At 43.7% G+C, this 17,613-nt stretch overlaps 1 protein-coding gene across 7 annotated transcripts in view; it reads right to left on the reverse strand.

The window, feature by feature from the left end:
• The window catches only part of wipi1 (WD repeat domain, phosphoinositide interacting 1), a 98,237-nt gene that overhangs the window by 54,321 nt on the left and 26,303 nt on the right, over positions 1-17,613 (reverse strand). For all 7 annotated transcript variants that reach the window (XM_043714833.1, XM_043714839.1, XM_043714832.1 and 4 more), the window contains one exon: positions 2,073-2,242. In XM_043714833.1, the coding sequence (XP_043570768.1) occupies positions 2,073-2,242 (170 nt within the window). The remainder of the gene's footprint in view (positions 1-2,072; positions 2,243-17,613) is intronic.

Below are 17,613 nucleotides of genomic sequence, written 5' to 3' on the forward strand. Positions count from 1 at the left end.
CTTCAACTCCCCCTCCCACTCCACCAAGGACATGCAGGTCCTTGGACTCCTCCATCGCCAGACCATAGCAACACGACGGTTGGAGGAAGAGCGCCTCATCTTCCGCCTAGGAACCCTCCAACCACAAGGGATGAACTCAGATTTCTCCAGTTTGCTCATCTCCCCTCCCCCCACCTTGAGTCAGTCAAATCCCTCGAACTCAGCACCGCCTTCCTAACCTGCAATCTTCTTCCTGACCTCTCTGCCCCCACCCCACTCCGGCCTATTACCCTCACCTTGACCTCCTTCCACCTATTGCATTTCCAACACCCCTCTCCCAAGTCCTTCCTCCCTACCTTTTATCTTAGCCTGCTAGACACACTTTCCTCATTCCTGAAGAAGGGCTTATGCCCGAAACGTCGATTCTCTTATTCCTTGGATGCTGCCTGACTTGCTGCGCTTTTCCAGCAACACATTTTCAGCTTCTTACATAGCTGTTCTTGGTGTCAAGATGTTCTAGGCAGGAGTGAAGGGCAAGTGATATGGCATCTGACGTGGATCTGTTGGTCCGATAGGCAAACTGGAGTGGGTCAACAGTGGTGGGGAGGCTGGAGTTGACTAATGCCATGACCAGCCTTTCAAACCACTTCATGACCACTGAAGTTAGGGTCACCGGGCGGTAGTCATTGAGACATGCTGCATGAGCCTTCTTAGGCACAGGGATGATGTTGGCCCTCTTGAAACAGGCAGGGACAGTGGCCTGCTGCAGGGAGAGGTTGAAGATATCGGAGAAGACCTCTGCCAGTTGATCTCTGCATGCCCTGAGTGTACGGCCTGGTACTCCGTCTGGTCCCATTTCTTTCCTTGGATTCACACGAAGGAAAACTGATCTGACCTCTGACGCAGTGACTGTTGGAATAGGTTTGTCAGGACTTGTCGGAATAGGTGTTACCTCTTCGCCGAGAGTCTGCTCAAAGCGAGCATAGAAGGCATTGAGACAATCTGGGAGGGAGCTGTCATTGTCTGCTATCTTTCATTGTCTCTTTTTAGAACCTGTGATGTCATTCAGCCCTTGCCCTAGTCACCAGGTGTCTGTCTGGGTCTCTAGTTTGGATCGGTATTGGTGCTTGGCTAGCTTAATGGCTCTGCGAAAGTCATGCTTGGATTCCTTATATTTGAGTGGGTCTCCTGATCTGAAGGCCTCATGTCTGGTTTTTAGCAGGTTCTGTGTGTCCTGGTTCATCCAGGGTTTCCTGTTGGGGAACATCCGGATTGACTTCCTCGTTCTCCACACATTTGCTGATAAAGGAGATGGCCTACTTGTCCAAGGAAGGGGGTGCAAAGGAGATTCACCACAAAATTGCCTCGGATGGAGGATGTAAGTTATATGGAAAGGTTGGATAGCCTTGGAGCAGAGAAGACTGAAGGATGGTTGAATTGAGCTGAGTAAGATCATGAGGGGTGTATACAGAATGGATAAGGAGTAGCTGTTTCCTGAGTTGAAGAATTAGTCACGATGGGACGTAGGTTCAAGATGGGGGGGCACAACGTTTTGTGGGGGGGTTGTGAGGAAACCCTTTTTACCCAGAGGGTGACAGCAGTCTGCAATATGCTGCTATGGAGGGTGGTAGAGGTGAGTTGCCTCCCATCCTGTAAAAAGTATGTGAATGAGCGCTTGGCACATCATAACATTTAAGGCTATGGGTAAATGGAATCAGGTTGAAGGTCAGGTGTTTCCCATGTGTTGGTGCAAAGTCAGTGGGCCAACGGGTCCAATGTGTGATTCTAAGAAAGCGCACTGGAAAGGTCAATACCCTCTCAAAATTGGAACCAAATTATACAAAAGCTTCACTTTACTCACCAGCATTTTGTTTGACTACCAAATACAGCTGCATATTCAAAACAACCTTACAATTGAAAAAGGTAGTTACATAATGCTGGTGCCTTTGTCCTGCAACCTGACCCTTATAAAGTACATTCTGTACATGACTGAAAGGTAACCTTTATTATCTCAGTTACTGATTTTTCTATGACAGGGTGTAGCTGACCTAACTGAAGTTAGCAGCTTTCTGCCAGTCTGTAGCTCCTCTTACCTGTCTGTTCAGCCTGACAGTGAGGATGGTATTTGAATAGCTGTAGTTGCAGATCTCAGTCCCTTTCTTGAAATGATAAACGTTCATCTTCTGTGGTGTGGAGAGGCTGACAATGACCACCAGGCTGCTGGAAAACAGCCGTTCCACAATATACACATCGGGGGTGTCTGCTGTATGAGGAGAAAGCACGGACAGAGAAAGAAGATTAAAACAACAGAGTTCACATACATGGACAATGAGCCTGATACTGATCAGCTGGTAAACTGGACAGAGCATTGGCAGATGAAGTTGAATCCTGATAAGTGCAAGGTGATGCATTTCAGGAGGTCTATAAAAGGAACAACATACACTAGGAATGCACATGGTCTCCAGGGAGTACCGAGGAACAAAGGAACCTTGTGGTGCTGGAACGACACAGCAGGTCAGGCAGCATCCAAGGAGCAGGAGAATCGACGTTTTGGGCATAAACCCTTCACCAGAAATTGGCAGGTGAACATGATGCAGTCCTCACTTTCTCCTAACAAAGGGATCTTGGTGTACAAGTCCACAGAGTCCTGTCAGCACAAGTAGACGGGGTGAAAACATATGGGATGCTTATATTATGTATGCTGAAGTCAGGGGGTTGGGTGGGGGGAAAAGGAGTGAGTGGACAAGGTGGAGATGGAGCCCAGAGAGAAAGAATGACAGGGAAAGGGATGGATGATAGTTTTCCAGGGAGAAAGAAAAGTTGATCATGGGACCATATATAGGTGAAAATGGGTTGGCGTTGCTTAAAGCCTAGGGTGGAGGTGGATAAAGGATATGAAAGGAGGTGTTCAGGTTCTAAAATTACTGAACTCGATATTGAGGCTGAAGGCTGACTCTGAAGGCTGCTGGGTCCCTAAGCTGAAAATGAGATGTTGTTCTTCCAACTTGCGCTGAACCTTGTTGGAGCAGTGTAACAGGCCCGAGACAGAGACATTGCCAGGGAACATGGTGTTAAAGTGGCAGGCGACTGGAAGCTTGTGGTCACGTTGCAGACAGAATGTAGGTATTTTGCAAAGCGGTTACCCAGTCTGCATTTCGTCTTCCTCACGTAGAGGAGATTGTGAATAGCGAATACAGTAGATTAAGTTTCAGTAAATCACAGAATCTCTATAGTGTGGAAGTAGGCTATTCAGCCCATTGAGTCCATAACAACCCCCTGAAGTGCATCGACCTCCTACTTTATCCCTGTAACCCATTTCCCCCACCAACTCACCCTCCACTCCTGGCACCTTCCCCTTTCACCACAAGAAGTGCAAAACCTGCATGCGCAGCTCCCCTCTTCACCTCTGTTCAAGGCCCCAAAGGATCCTTCCACAGCTGACAGAGATTTACCTGTACTTCCACACACATCATCTACTGTGTCCATTGCTCTCAATGTGGTCTCTTCTATACTGGGGAGATAAGAAGCCAACTTGTGGAGCATTTCAGAGAACATCTCTGGAACACACACACTAAACAACCCCATTGCCCTGTGCCTAACACTTTAATTCCCACTCCCACTCTGCCAAGGACATTGAAGTCCTGGGCCTCCTCCACTGCCAAACTCTAACCACCCGACGCCCGGAGGAAGAACGCCTCATCTTCCACCTTGGGACCTTCCAACCACACGGGATCAATGTGGATTTCATCAGTTTCCCTATTTCCCCTCCCCCAACTTATTCCTGATCCAACCTTCCAATTCGGCACCGCCCTCTTGAACTGTCCTACCTGTCCATCTTCCTTCCCACCTATCCACTCCACCCTCCTCTCCGACCTATTACCTTCACCCCCACCTTCAGCTTCTTATCACACTCCCAGCTACCTTCACCCCAGCCCCAACCCCCCCTTCCCATTTATGTCTCAGCCCCCTTGGGCCACTTCCTCATTCCTCATGAAGAGCTTATGCTCGAAACGTCAACTTTTCTGCTCCTTGGATGCTGCCTGACCATGGCTAATCCACCTAACTTGCACATCTTTGGACTGTGGGAGGAAACTGAGGCACCCAGAGGAAACCCACACAGACACAGAAGAATGTGCAAACTCCACACAGACAGTCACCTTAGGCTAAAGTCGAACTCGGCTCCCTGATGCCATGAGGCAGTAGTGCTAACCATTGAGTCACCTTGTAAGTAAATTGCTACTTCAGCTGGAATGATGCTGTTGGATTGTGGGGAGGTGTTTGGAGCTTGAACAATTGGTCCAGGGTGTTCCAGAGGGAATGTGGAAACTGTTGGTAAAAACAGGTCATCTGTTTGGCTAATTTGGTTGAGGGATAAATAGTGTTCAGGACCAGCCGATTCTCCCCTCTGCTTCTAATAGTGTCATGATGTCAAATAAATACACCTGAGTTGGCAGCATCTTTATTTAATATATCATCAAAAAGACATCAGATTGCAACTCCAACAAAATGGTGCACTAGTCAAGGTATGTGCTCAAATTCTGGAGTAGCACTGGATCCAAAATCTTCAGTGTCGGGGACAAGTATTCCATCTTTATGTTGTTTTGCAACTCTACTGCAAGGAAGTACTACTTTGCACAATGTAGTCTATTGCATTCAATGCTCACAATGTGGTTTCCTCTACATTGGGGAAACAAAGAGTAGACTGGGTGACCGCTTCACAGAATACCTGCATTCTGGCTGCAAAAGAGACCATTAGCTTCCAGTTGCCTGCCACTTCAAAACACCACCCTGTTCCTTGGCCAACATCTCTGCTCCAGCAAAGCTCAGCATAAGCTGGAAGAACAACACTTCATTTTCTGCTTGGGGACCCTGCAGCCTTCAGGACTCAACATTGAGTTCAATAAATTTAGGGCTTGAATTCTCCCATGTCCCAGCCCCCAATCCCACACAACAGGCTTAGTTATCACATGGCTCGTGTTCTACCAGCCTCCTGCTTGTCTACCTTTGTCATCTCATAGTCCGCCATTACACATGACCTATTGTTAGCCATTAACAATCTCCACTCTCAGCTATTCACTCTCCTAGTCAGATCGTTATCCACTCATTTGTCTGACCAACTGTTCTTCTCTCCCTTTGGGCTCTATTCCCACCAGTCATTTACTCCTTATCCCTATCTTCTGCATAGCCTAGCTGTTCTGAGGAAGGGTCATTGATCCCATAACATTAACTCTGATTTCTCTCCATAGATGCTGCCAGACCTGCTGAGCTTCATCAGGATGAAGAGCTTATGCTCGAAACGTCAATTCTCCTGCTCCTCAGATGCTGCCTGACCGGCTGTGCTTTTCCAGCACCACACTCTTCAATTCTAATCTCCAGCATCTGCAGTGCTACCGTGCTCCCAGTCTGAATTCAGTGGCATACAGTCAAGGACTGAATGTTAGATATTTTTATATCCCACCACAGTTTAAGCACACTGTAATCTGGGCAGGAAAAATGAGTATTTTTGGATGTAGTTGGGTGTGGTATCCTCTTCTGAAAATGTTCTGTTCTCTTAAACACACAGATTTTGTAGTTGGTCCATTCATGACTTTAAAAATACGTTGTTGAATTGGTCTCACTTCTGCATTATAAAAAAGCTGGCGATACGTTTTAAAAATTAATGTTTAAACCAAGACAAAGGAAACAAGGCAATAATGCATTGAATACAAAGCTGCTTCCATGAAATTTTGTTACTGCGACTGTAATGCTCACGTAATTGTCTGCAAACTGAGCTTATCTTCATTAATTTGAATTTTGTTAATTCCTTGTGACTTGCCAGAGGAAGTGATGGAGGCTCGTACATTTGCAACATTTAAAAGGCAGCTGGATGGGTATATAAATAGGAAGGCTTTGGAGGGGTATGGGCCAAGTGCCGGCACTTGGGACTAGATTGGATTGGGATATCTGGTCGGCATGGACAAGTTGGAGCAAAGGGTCTGTTTCCGTGCTGTACATCTCACAGAATACAGGGAGAACTAGCCATTTGGATACAGAACTGGCTCAAAGGTAGAAGACAGAGGGTGGTGGTGGAGGGTTGTTTTTCAGACTGGAGTATTATGACCAGTGGAGTGCAACAAGGATCGGTGCTGGGTCCTCTATTTGTCATTTACATAAATGATTTGGATGCGAGCATAAGAGGTACAGTTAGTAAGTTTGCATATGACATCAAAATTGGAGGTGTAGTTACAACAGGATCTTGACCAGATGGGCCAATGGGCTGAGAAGTGGCAGATGGAAATTAATTCAGATAAATGCAACGTGCTGCATTTTGGGAAAGCAAATCTTAGCAGGACTTATAGACTTAATGATAAGGTTGCTGAACAAAGAGACCTTGGAGTGCAGGTTCATACCTCCTTGGTCAGAGTATTGAGTACAGCAGTTGGGAGATCATGTTGAGGCTGTACAGGTCATTGGTTAGGCCACTGTTGGAATATTGTATGCAGTTCTCGTCTCCTTCCCATCGGAAAGATGTTGTGAAACATGAAAGGGTTCAGTAAAGATTTATAAGGATGTTGCCAAGGTTGGAGGATTTGAGTTATAAGGAGAGGCTGAACAGGCTGGGGCTGTTTTCCCTGGAGTGTCAGAGGCCGAGGGGTGACCTTATAGAGATTTACAAAATTATGAGGGGCATGGATAGATAAATAGGCAAAGTCTTTTCCCTGGGGTTGGGGAGTCCAGAACTAGAGGGCATAGGCTTAGGGTGATAGGGGAAGGATATAAAAGAGACCTACAAGGCAACCTTTTCACACAGAGGGTGGTCCATGTATAGAATGAGCTGCCAGAGGATGTGGTGGAGGCTGGTACAATTGCAACATTTAAGAGGCATTTGGATGGGTATATGAATAGGAAGGGTTTGGAGGGATATGGGCCGGGTGCTTGCAAGTGGAACGAGATACGGTTGGGATATCTGGTCGGCGTGGACTGGTTGGACCAAAGAGTCTGTTTCCATACTGTACATCTCTATGACTCTATGACTTGCACATAGCCATCAAGACAAAGTATAGTTTCTAATTTAAGACAGGTGGATTTCAGTCCCCATTATAAAGTAATATATTCTACTTTTGTTTTTCATATTTCAAATAATAAACTCCTACCATTCAGTGGTGGGAGTGTGTGATTAGAGTCAGTAGCAGTAAACCCCTTTATACCTCCATGCATGCTCCAGCTCTCTAAGCACCCCATGTGCATCAGGCTCCATCCATCAAATCAACCCATTGAATAAATCAGAAAAGTGCAGGCAGACAAAAGTTGCATATCATTATAGATTACTCATCACTCTCACGGCTTTACATACAATGTCTCGGTGTCAGTTTCCAGTGAAGTGAGGACAGGAGAATAAAATTTTGATTTGATTTGTCATTGTAATATGTACCTAAGTACAGTGAAAAATTTTGTTTTGCATGCAGTACAGCAGAACATAACATCCAAACATTATAGGGTGACTGACGAGCAATAAAAAATTACAGCTGTAAAGAAAATGTACAAAACAAGATATTAGATTTGAAACTTGAGACATCCATCTCAGAAGTCTAATAACAGCGGGGAAGCAGCTGTTGTCGAATCTGTTGGTACAAGTATTTAAGCTTCTGTATCTTCTGCCCAACAGGAGAGGTTGCAAGAGATGACGACTGCTGTGGGTGGGGTCTTTGATGATGCTAGCTGCCTTTATGCAGCAAAGAGAAGTGTAGATGGAGTTACTGGCTGTAAGGTTGGCTTCCATGATGGTCTGGGCTGTGTTCACAACTTTCTGTAGCTTCTCAAGGTCCTGGGCAGAGCAGTTGCTGTACCAAACCGTGATGCATCCAGGGGACTAATGCAACAAAGCGCAGATGGCACCGTAAGGTGTAGAAGCAGAAGTAGGGGTATTCAGTGTATTGATTATGCTCCTATTCAGAGAAATCATGGCTGACCCGAAAATCCACTAGGAACCAGCAGTGATGGCAAACTGCATTGCTGGCAAACTGCATTGATGCATTTAAGACAAAGTTAGATAAGCACTTGAGGGAGAATGGAATATGTTGATGAACTGAGATGAACAAGATTAGGTGGCGGTTCATGAGCAGTATTAATGACAGCAGAGTCTATTTGTAATGAACAATCAGTTTCCGCAGTGAAAACACTTTGCAATAAACTCTTCACTGGAACTTGGATAATTCATTGAAACTGAGAGAATCCCAGTGGATGAGAATTTCCCCACATTGCAGATCACCCACAGGTAATTTACTTGATTTTTGTTTCTGCTGGTCCCCAGAGTTCCAAGACCTCACTGTTTCATTTAGCTTTTTACATCTGTGGAACATTTGGATACTGCAGGGCTTCCACCATCCTGTGGGATCATGTTCCAATATGAATCAGTTCCGAGAGATGACAAAGCATCAAGTATGATTCATGATCACAATGTGTGTTCTGAATACAGGACACTATTAAAAATAGCCACACATCCCGAATTGCCATTACACCCCAGCACGTTCCCAGGATTTATAACACTCCAAACAGGCTCTGATCAATTATTCCAAAACGTTCTGCTTATCTTCCCTACTATCAAGATTGAAACCAGTGACGTGAATGTTGCTCACTGACTGGGTGTGGGATTGCACTGATCTTGGGATTGTTCAATTTGCACATGTGGGCAGGTAGTGGCATAATAGGAATGTCATTGAACTAATAATTCAGAGGGCCAGGCTAGGGTGAAGAGTTCAAATCCTACCACAACAGACAATGAAACCAAAGTCTGATAAAGCATTGCACTAATGGTGAGCATGTAACCCTTGTCTATTGTTGTAAAAGTCCATCCAGGTCACTATTATCCTTTAGGATAGGTAACATGCCATCCTTACCTGCTCTGGCCTATGTGTGACTCCAGACCATGGCTGTGTTGTTGACTCTTAACTACCCTCTGAAAAATTAGGGATGGGCAATAAAAGCTGGCCTAGCCAGCGACACCCTCATCCCAAGAATGAATAAAAAACAGCTGCCCCAGCGCCGACCTCCACATCCCGTGAACAAAATAAAAGAGCACATCGTGCTGCGTCTATTGATGTTGTTTGCCTTAAATGCAGCCACCTATAAATGTAACTTACTAGATAGTGTGACTTTACACAATTCATTCACACAGAGGCACAGTTCATATTGAGAAAGAACCGTTATATTCTGATTCACAGTTAATATCACCCATGAGCCAAAGCTAATCATGTCTTATTAAAATCATTTGTACAGTCAGGAATTTTGCAACCATGAAAAACAGGGTCTGTATATAAAAACATTTAGCAGATAGCAGAGGATTTCTTAATTGATAGGTGCATCACCTACCATGTAGCTATGTATATTTGGATATAACACTATAATGATTGCTATTCCTTATTTTACTGCTGATTTTCTGGTACATCACCCAGTGTGTGTGCAAGGCCCCACCAATGGCACAGAGCTGTGGAAAGTTCCACCCTACATTTTTATACTTTAAACCATTTGCAGTAGGAAGGAAGTGATGACAAGGAGCAAATGACTAGCAGAAGTTTAACATTTTCTTGAATGGTTTTCTCCCTACAAGTGTAAAGATGCCAAGGTCCAACGTAACCCTCTCCCAGGTCAGGGGGAGACCTCTTACACATCACATGAAAGCTGAGGCCCAAGTCGACTCTCACTTCACTAAGCTAGCTGTTGCTGCCAGTGCTGCACCCTACGTTGTTTACTCAATTTAACACAACAGCAAATAAAAGGAACAGTACTGTCCAAGAAATACTCTGCCTGTTTCTCCCTGCTCTTTATTTTCACAGCTGCTTTCTATTTCTTCTTGTATCCTAAAAGCATCTTCAGCTTCAGAGGTGCAAGTTGTTCTCCACTGCCTCTTCCACATAGTTCATCTTGCATTGCAATTACCAGTGTGTTTTATATTTCTTTGTTTTTTGCTTTTTTTTATTTTATTTTTTTTTAGTCGGCCCTAACGACCCCCTCTGTTTTATATTTCTCATGGGACATGAGCATCACTGGCAATGACACAAATTCCCATCTCTAATTGTCCTTCAGAGAGTGGTGATCACCTGCTTAACCAACTGCAGTGTGTCTTGTGTAGGTACATCCAAAGTCTTTCAGGTATTGAATTTGAGGATTTTCACCCACTGATGATGATGGACAAGTGAGACATTTTGAAGTCAAGATGGTGGATGAGGGGAACTTGCAGCTGGTGGTCTCATAGTATTGGCAACGATACCCCTCCATTACTTTTCTGATAACTGAGAATAAGTGAATTTGACTCAATTAGGTTTATCTTCCATTTTATGGTGAAGACATATCTGGGCAATTTTCCGAATTGATGCCTATATAGTAAGTGTATGGAAAGTACTTGGCTCGGGGTGGGATTATGTTTGGACCATAGATTTTCAACAACTGTTGAGACCAACACTCTGCTCTATCCAGTGCCTTAAGCCCTTTACTGAGCTCATGTGAAGTGACTCTAATTGGCTGAAGTATAGTGCCACTGAGGGTAGGGACCAGAGGAGGAGACTGAAACAAGACATCCACTCAATGCCTCTAGCTAAGGATGTCTGCAACAGCTTCAATCTCATCTTCTGCTTGGTCATCAATGAAGGTGGGGATGCTATAAAGTCTATTCCTCTTGTTGTTTAATTGTCATCACCAGTAAAGTTGGATGCGCATGACAGCAAATGTCAGACCAGAATCGTTGATTGTGAAATTGCTTAGTGCTATTTATAATGTGCTATCCCTGCTGTTTAACATGCTGTAAATACATGTGTACTGTAAATATGCCAAGGTGATATCCCATTTTTAGTACACATCCTGGTTATTCTACACTCTTCACTGAATCAGGTTGGTCTCCTGGTTAGTTGATAGTCACAGAGTGAGGGAAAAGCTGGCCCATGAGTTTATAAATTGGACTGGCATATAATTATGCTGCTGCTTGTTCACAGAGCCTCAGTTAAGTTGTTAGATGTTCTCAACCCATCTCAATTAGTTGGTGATGTTTCACAACAGAACTGGAGGGTATCCTCAGTGTGAAGATGAGACTTCATCACCACACAGTGTGCAGTGATAACTCCTATTAATACTCTCATGAACAGATGCATCTCTGACAGGTATTTAGTGAGGAGGAGGTCAAGTTATTTTTACTTTGTGTCAGCTTTTCCATCACCTGTTGGAAGCTAATATGTCACATAGATTCTTCAAGGTTCAACCAACTTAGTTAGTAATAGTGTTACCAAGCTAGTCTTGGTGACAGGATTCAGACACTCTTAGTGATAGATGTTCAAAGCCCTCATCAGACTAAATTCTCTGGCATGACACATATTGCTTCCTCCAACTTGGGAATGCACTGATTCAACACCTGAATTAGGGATGTACATAGCAACTTGCAGGAGGCTTTCCTGCCCATGTCTGACCTGCTACCATGAAATTTCATAGGGTTCAGGGTCAATGATAAGAATTTCTATGACTAATCCTTACCAGCTGTACACAACCATCATGTTACCGCCTCTGGGGGATCTATCCAACAATAGGATAGAACTTTACAAGCATGGTGAAGGAGAAGTCTAGGATGCTGGCAGAAAGATGTGACTGTGTAAATATGACATGATCAGGCTGTTGTTTTAGTAGCCGGTTGTCAGCTCTCTCCATTCTAGCACAAGTTCCAAAACATTAAAGAGGAAGACTTTGAAGAATTGACTGTATGTAGGTGTAACTTTGTCTTGTCTGGCACCAAACTGTCTGTCTCGTTGTATTCTTCTTACACTTTTTGTAACTGTATAACACGGCCATTTTACAGGACAATTAAAGTCAATCACAACGTTGAAGGATGGAGTCACATATAGCCACCGTAGGTAAGGACAACAGATTTCCATCACAAAAGGATATTTGAGAATCTGATGAATTTTTACAACAATCCAGTATTTCATGAATAGAATTGATTTCCGTTCCAAATGGATTTAATGAACTAATTTGAACATCCCAACTGCCATAACAGAATTTGAACTTTTATTTCTGGACCAGTGGGATTCCCAGTCCATATCTAAATTACCAAACTATCCAATATAGCTACTGCCGAGCCCTAAAGCAGTGATATCCTAGTTTCATTTAGGTCCAATTTTCAGTGAGTGTTTTTAAGTCCCTCTTTTGTTAGGACATCCAAAGTTCAAAAGGGGTGACAAGTTCCCAGATTCCCTTCTGACAGTAATCCAAGTACCCTCAGTGTGTTCATATGATAATGCAAGGCTAGAAATCCCATCCCCATGACTCTTCAAGTCATGACATGCTGGCTTATAAAATGTAGAGCTCCACATTGATGCCTCCAGTGTTATTTAATACCCAAATTAACATTCTCAGATTCCCTTTAAGCCTGTAATCCTACTCACTATTATGCTCCAGCAAGCACATGGTGCCACCTCCTCAACTGTGTATAAAATAATTGTACTGAAATACAAGCTACCAAGAATATTACTGCAGGTGGTGAGCTGATAATACAGGTGCCAGAGTACATAATCCGATTTCCAAGCACTCAGACCTCAAATCTCCAAGTCAGTTAAACTTTCCTATAAGAAAAGACATGCCAAAGAATGACTAGAATGCTCCCAGATCTGCAGCACTGACCCTGTTAGAAATAAAATGAATTTTCTCTAAATAAAAAAGAAAGGTGATGCAGTAGAGACCCTCACACACGATGAAGGGGGTTGATAGGGAAGATGTAAATAATAAACCTCTACTGTGGGTTCACATTGTTCATGTGACCAATTGTGACATCATTATTTGGAACAAAAAGGGCTTACCGTGTTGCTAAGTAGCGATGTTATTAATCCTAAGCATGAAGGCAAGATTGAGAGGCTGAGGGAATATGAAGATCACCCATCAAGAGTCTGGGACAGGAGGTCTGGTCACTGTTTATACCAATAGAATGACTGAACAGCTTACATGGACCACATAACCATTATAATGGAAGCATTTGAAGAGATTGCTGCCTCACACCTATCTTCCTGGTTCCACATCGTCTGATCTCCATTTTGTGTATTTCAAAGTATTGTAATTTAATGTCAGTGTGCATGGAATGTAGACATCTAAAGATAGTCTTTAAGAAAAATACTGCTTGCTATAGTCATATGCAATTGTGAACCATGGTTCCTGACTTATTGTAGAGGATGGTGAACTGATTAATAATGAAGCACGTAGAATCACATTGGAGCAGGTGAATCAGCCTCTAGGAGTCTCCAAACCATCCAGGAAAGTTCACTCATGGCAGCAACAAATCAGAGAAAAGTAACCAATAGATAAATGGAAGGAAATACTGAGTAGCTGCTCCTCCAAACAAAGGCTGGTTCACTCCCATGCTTTCTGCTGATTGGTCCAATGATTGAGGGAGGGAGGGGGTGGAGATGACCTGTGATTGGAGGAACAGTGGGCAGCTCAGTAGCTAAGAAGGGGATGTGGAGCTGGAAAGGCACAGGGACATAGACAAGAGGCCAGAGGCTGCAGAGTCTGATGCTGTTTTACTGACTCTGGGGACCATGGCTGAGAGCAGCCTATGTCTCTAAAGTTTGCAGGGAGAGTGGAGAGCCACCTTTTGGTCAGTCGGGGAGCTACAAGAGTGTGAGGGTGGTTCCCTAAATGGCCTTACGCTTGACACAGAGTGCGGAGGGGAGATGGGGCACTGGAAGGGGACACACAGGGGTGGAGGCAGAGCACCTCTAAGGGGCTGGGAGAGACTGGAAAGTTGCAACAGTGTGTGGGAGGGGTTGCTACTGATGTCAGAGTCTACAGTAACAAAACAAAATAGAACAGCGAAAGGTGGTAAATTTGACATGCCAAAATCTAGAGGTCATAAATATAAAACAGATAAATTCATTAAGGAATCCAGAGTGAATTTCCTTATCCAAAGAGTAGTTAGATTTTGAAATTTACTATCATATCAGGTAGTTGAAGTAAATAGAATAAATACATTTGAGGGGCAACTTGGTAAGCATGTAAATGAGAAAGAAATGTATTGGATGATATGCAGGGAAGTGTTGAATGAAGTAGAGTCCAGAGTCATAGAGATGTACTGCCAGAAACAAACCCTTCGGTCCAACTTGTCTGTGCCAACCCGGTATCCTAACCTAATCTAGCCCCATTTGCCAGCATGTGGTCCATATCCCTCTAAACCCTTCCTATTCATAAACCCATCCAGTTGCCTTTTAAATGCTGCATTGTACCAGCCTTCAACAGCTCATTCCATACACGTACCACCCTCTGCGTGAAAAAGTTGCCCCTTAGGTCATTTTTATATCTTTTCCTTCTCACCCTAAATCTATGCGCTCTAGTTCTGGACTCGCCCACCCCAAGAAAATACTTTGTTTATTTATCCTGTCCATGCCCCTTATGATTTTATAAACCTCTATAATGTCACCCCTCAGCCTCCGAAACTTCAGGGAAAACAGCCCCAACCTATTCAGCCTCTCCTTACAGCTCATATCCTGCACCCTGGCAACATCCTTGTAAATCTTTTCTGAGTCCTTTCAAGTTTCACAACATCCTTCCAATAGGAAGGAGACCAGAATGGTACACAATTTTCAAAAGTCTTGTACAGCCGCAACCAATGTTCTGTACAACCGCAACATGACCTCCCAACTCCTACACTCAATACTCTGACCGACAAAGGAAAGCATGCCAACTGCCTTTTTCACTATCCTATCTGTCTGCAACTCTACTTCCAAGGAAATATGAAGCTGTACTTCAAGGTCTCATTGTTCAGCAACACTTCCCAGGACCTTACCATTAAATGTATAAGTCCTGCTTTGATTTGCTTTTCCAAAATGCAGCAACCTTACATTTATCTAAATTAAACTCCATCTGCCACTCCTCAGCTCATTGGCCCATCTGATCAAGTTCCTGTGGTACTCCTGAGTCCTTTCAAGTTTCACAACATCCTTCCAATAGGAAGGAGACCAGAATGGTACACAATTTTCAAAAGTCTTGTACAGCCGCAACCAATGTTCTGTACAACCGCAACATGACCTCCCAACTCCTACACTCAATACTCTGACCGACAAAGGAAAGCATGCCAACTGCCTTTTTCACTATCCTATCTGTCTGCAACTCTACTTCCAAGGAAATATGAAGCTGTACTTCAAGGTCTCATTGTTCAGCAACACTTCCCAGGACCTTACCATTAAATGTATAAGTCCTGCTTTGATTTGCTTTTCCAAAATGCAGCAACCTTACATTTATCTAAATTAAACTCCATCTGCCACTCCTCAGCTCATTGGCCCATCTGATCAAGATCCTGTTGTACTCTGAGGTAATCTTCTTCACTGTCCACTACACTTCCAATTTTTGTGTCATCTGCAAAATTATTAACTGTACCTCCTATGTTTTCACATCCAAATCATTCATAAAAATTATGAAAAGTAGTGAACCCAGCATCAATCCTTGTGGCACTCCACTGGTCACAGGCCTCCAGTCTGAAAAGCAACACTCTACCACCACCTTCTGTCTTCTAACTTCGAGCCAGTTCTGTATCCAAATGGCTAGTTGTCCATTGTGGAGTAGGAGGAGTCTTGTGTGTAACATAAACATTAGTGATATGTTGGGTTAAATGATTAGCTTCTGTGCTGCAAAGTCCATGAGATATTAGTTCTTAGCTATGACACTGCATTGTGACATGGTGCTCCATAACATATATGTGTCAGCTGTTTCAAAGAGCAATCAAGCTTCTCGACCCATATCCCCACTTTTTGTTGATAGTGCTACAAGTTCCTCATCTTCAGAGCTCCTTCAACTTTCTCCTGTCCAAGCTGCAGCCACTCAGCAAAGTCTTTAGCACTGGGGTGCAAGACACTAAATAATTCCTAGAAGATTATTCTTGATCCTCGGCACAATTTACTTAACTCAAAAGAAAAGTGAAACTAAAGTCACACCAAAGTGAATTCCTTATCGCCATTAGTTTTTGTGAATTACTTCTTCATTCTTACTGACTCTTATTGGCAGATACAGTCACATCATAACATTATCTTCTATATTTGTGTTGAGATATAGGAGTAGATGGACATGGAAGCAAAATCAGAAAAATTCAATAGTGTCTTCAAAATTATTAACCCTATTAAACAAAGCCACAACACACAAAAAGCATTAATTTCCTGGATACTACAATTGGGAAAAGACATTAGCCATAAGTTAAGTAAACTCTTTTTCTTTTAAAAATAACTAATATAACTTCGAGCCCTAGCCCTTATCCATTGTTTCCTATGCAGGCTGCATTCTGATTCCTCTCTGCAAGAACATCTTGACCTTCCGTTCACAAGCTTAAATGACAGCATTTGAGGCGGCTCAGTGGTTAGCACTGCAGACTCACGGACCAGGAACCCAGTTCAATTCCACCCTCGGGTAACTGTTTGTGTGGAGTTTGCATATCCTCCCTGTGTCTGTGAGGGTTTCCTCCCGGTGTTCCAGCCTCCTCCCATAGTTCAAGGATGTGCAGGATAAGTGGGTTGGCTGTGCTAAACCGTCCATAGTGTCGAGTGATGTGTAGGCTCGATGGATTCGCCATGGGAAATGCGGGGGTAAGATGGAGGTGGGACTGGGTCTGGATGGGATGCTCTTTGGAGGGGCGGTGCTGACTCGATGGGCCAAACTGCCTGCTTCCACACTGTAGGGATTCTAATAATAACAGGCGAGATCAGAAATTCATCACATGTTAAACAGATGCAAGGTTTTTTCTCACCACTCAGTGGCGCAACATGTTATCGCCATGTCTCCTTCAATAGGTTATGGTGCTTCCTGAGAAAGAAGCATGATCTTAACAAACAACATAAAGTGCTGGCTTTGCTGGCAGCAATGCTGTAAGATAGATGCGAATTCTGTCCTGTTCCCTACAACTCTTTCAGAGAGTCATTTACTTTTAAACAACGCGTGCATTTTGCACATCAAAGGAATCGTGACTGCACATACAGAGTGGGAAGGAGGTGGCAGCAGAATACACGATGATTCATAAGAAAAACTGGGAAAACAGATAAAAGTAACAATTTGAAGTACAGCACTTGTGATAGTCAAGGATGTGCTTAAGACTAGCATTTAGGGAGGCGGGCAAAACCCACAGCCAATTTCTGGGATCCAGAAAACTTTGAACCCATGTTGGAGGTCATATGAGGTGCAATGGAGGGAATACTATGAGCAGAAGCATATGTCAGCGATAGACAGGATAGATCGACTGAATCCTTAGGAGAGTATAAAGAAAGTAGGAGTATACTTAAGAGGGAAATCAGGAGAGCAAAACGGGGACATGAGATAGCTTTGGCAAATAGAATTAAGGAGAATCCAAAGGGTTTTTACAAATATATTAAGGACAAAAGGGTAACTAGGGAGAGAATAGGGCCCCTCAAAGATCAGCAAGGCGGCCTTTGTGTGGAGCCACAGAAAATGGGGGAGATACTAAATGAATATTTTGCATCAGTATTTACTGTGGAAAAGGATATGGAAATAGACTGTAGGGAAATAGATGGTGACATCTTGCAAAATGTCCAGATTACAGAGAAGTGCTGGATGTCTTAAAATCGTTAAAGGTGGATAAATCCCCAGGACCTGAACGCTGTGGGAAGCTAGAGAGGTGATTGCTGGGCCTCT

Source organism: Chiloscyllium plagiosum, chromosome 24 (assembly GCF_004010195.1).
Source record: "Chiloscyllium plagiosum isolate BGI_BamShark_2017 chromosome 24, ASM401019v2, whole genome shotgun sequence".
NCBI classification, from domain to species: domain Eukaryota; kingdom Metazoa; phylum Chordata; class Chondrichthyes; order Orectolobiformes; family Hemiscylliidae; genus Chiloscyllium; species Chiloscyllium plagiosum.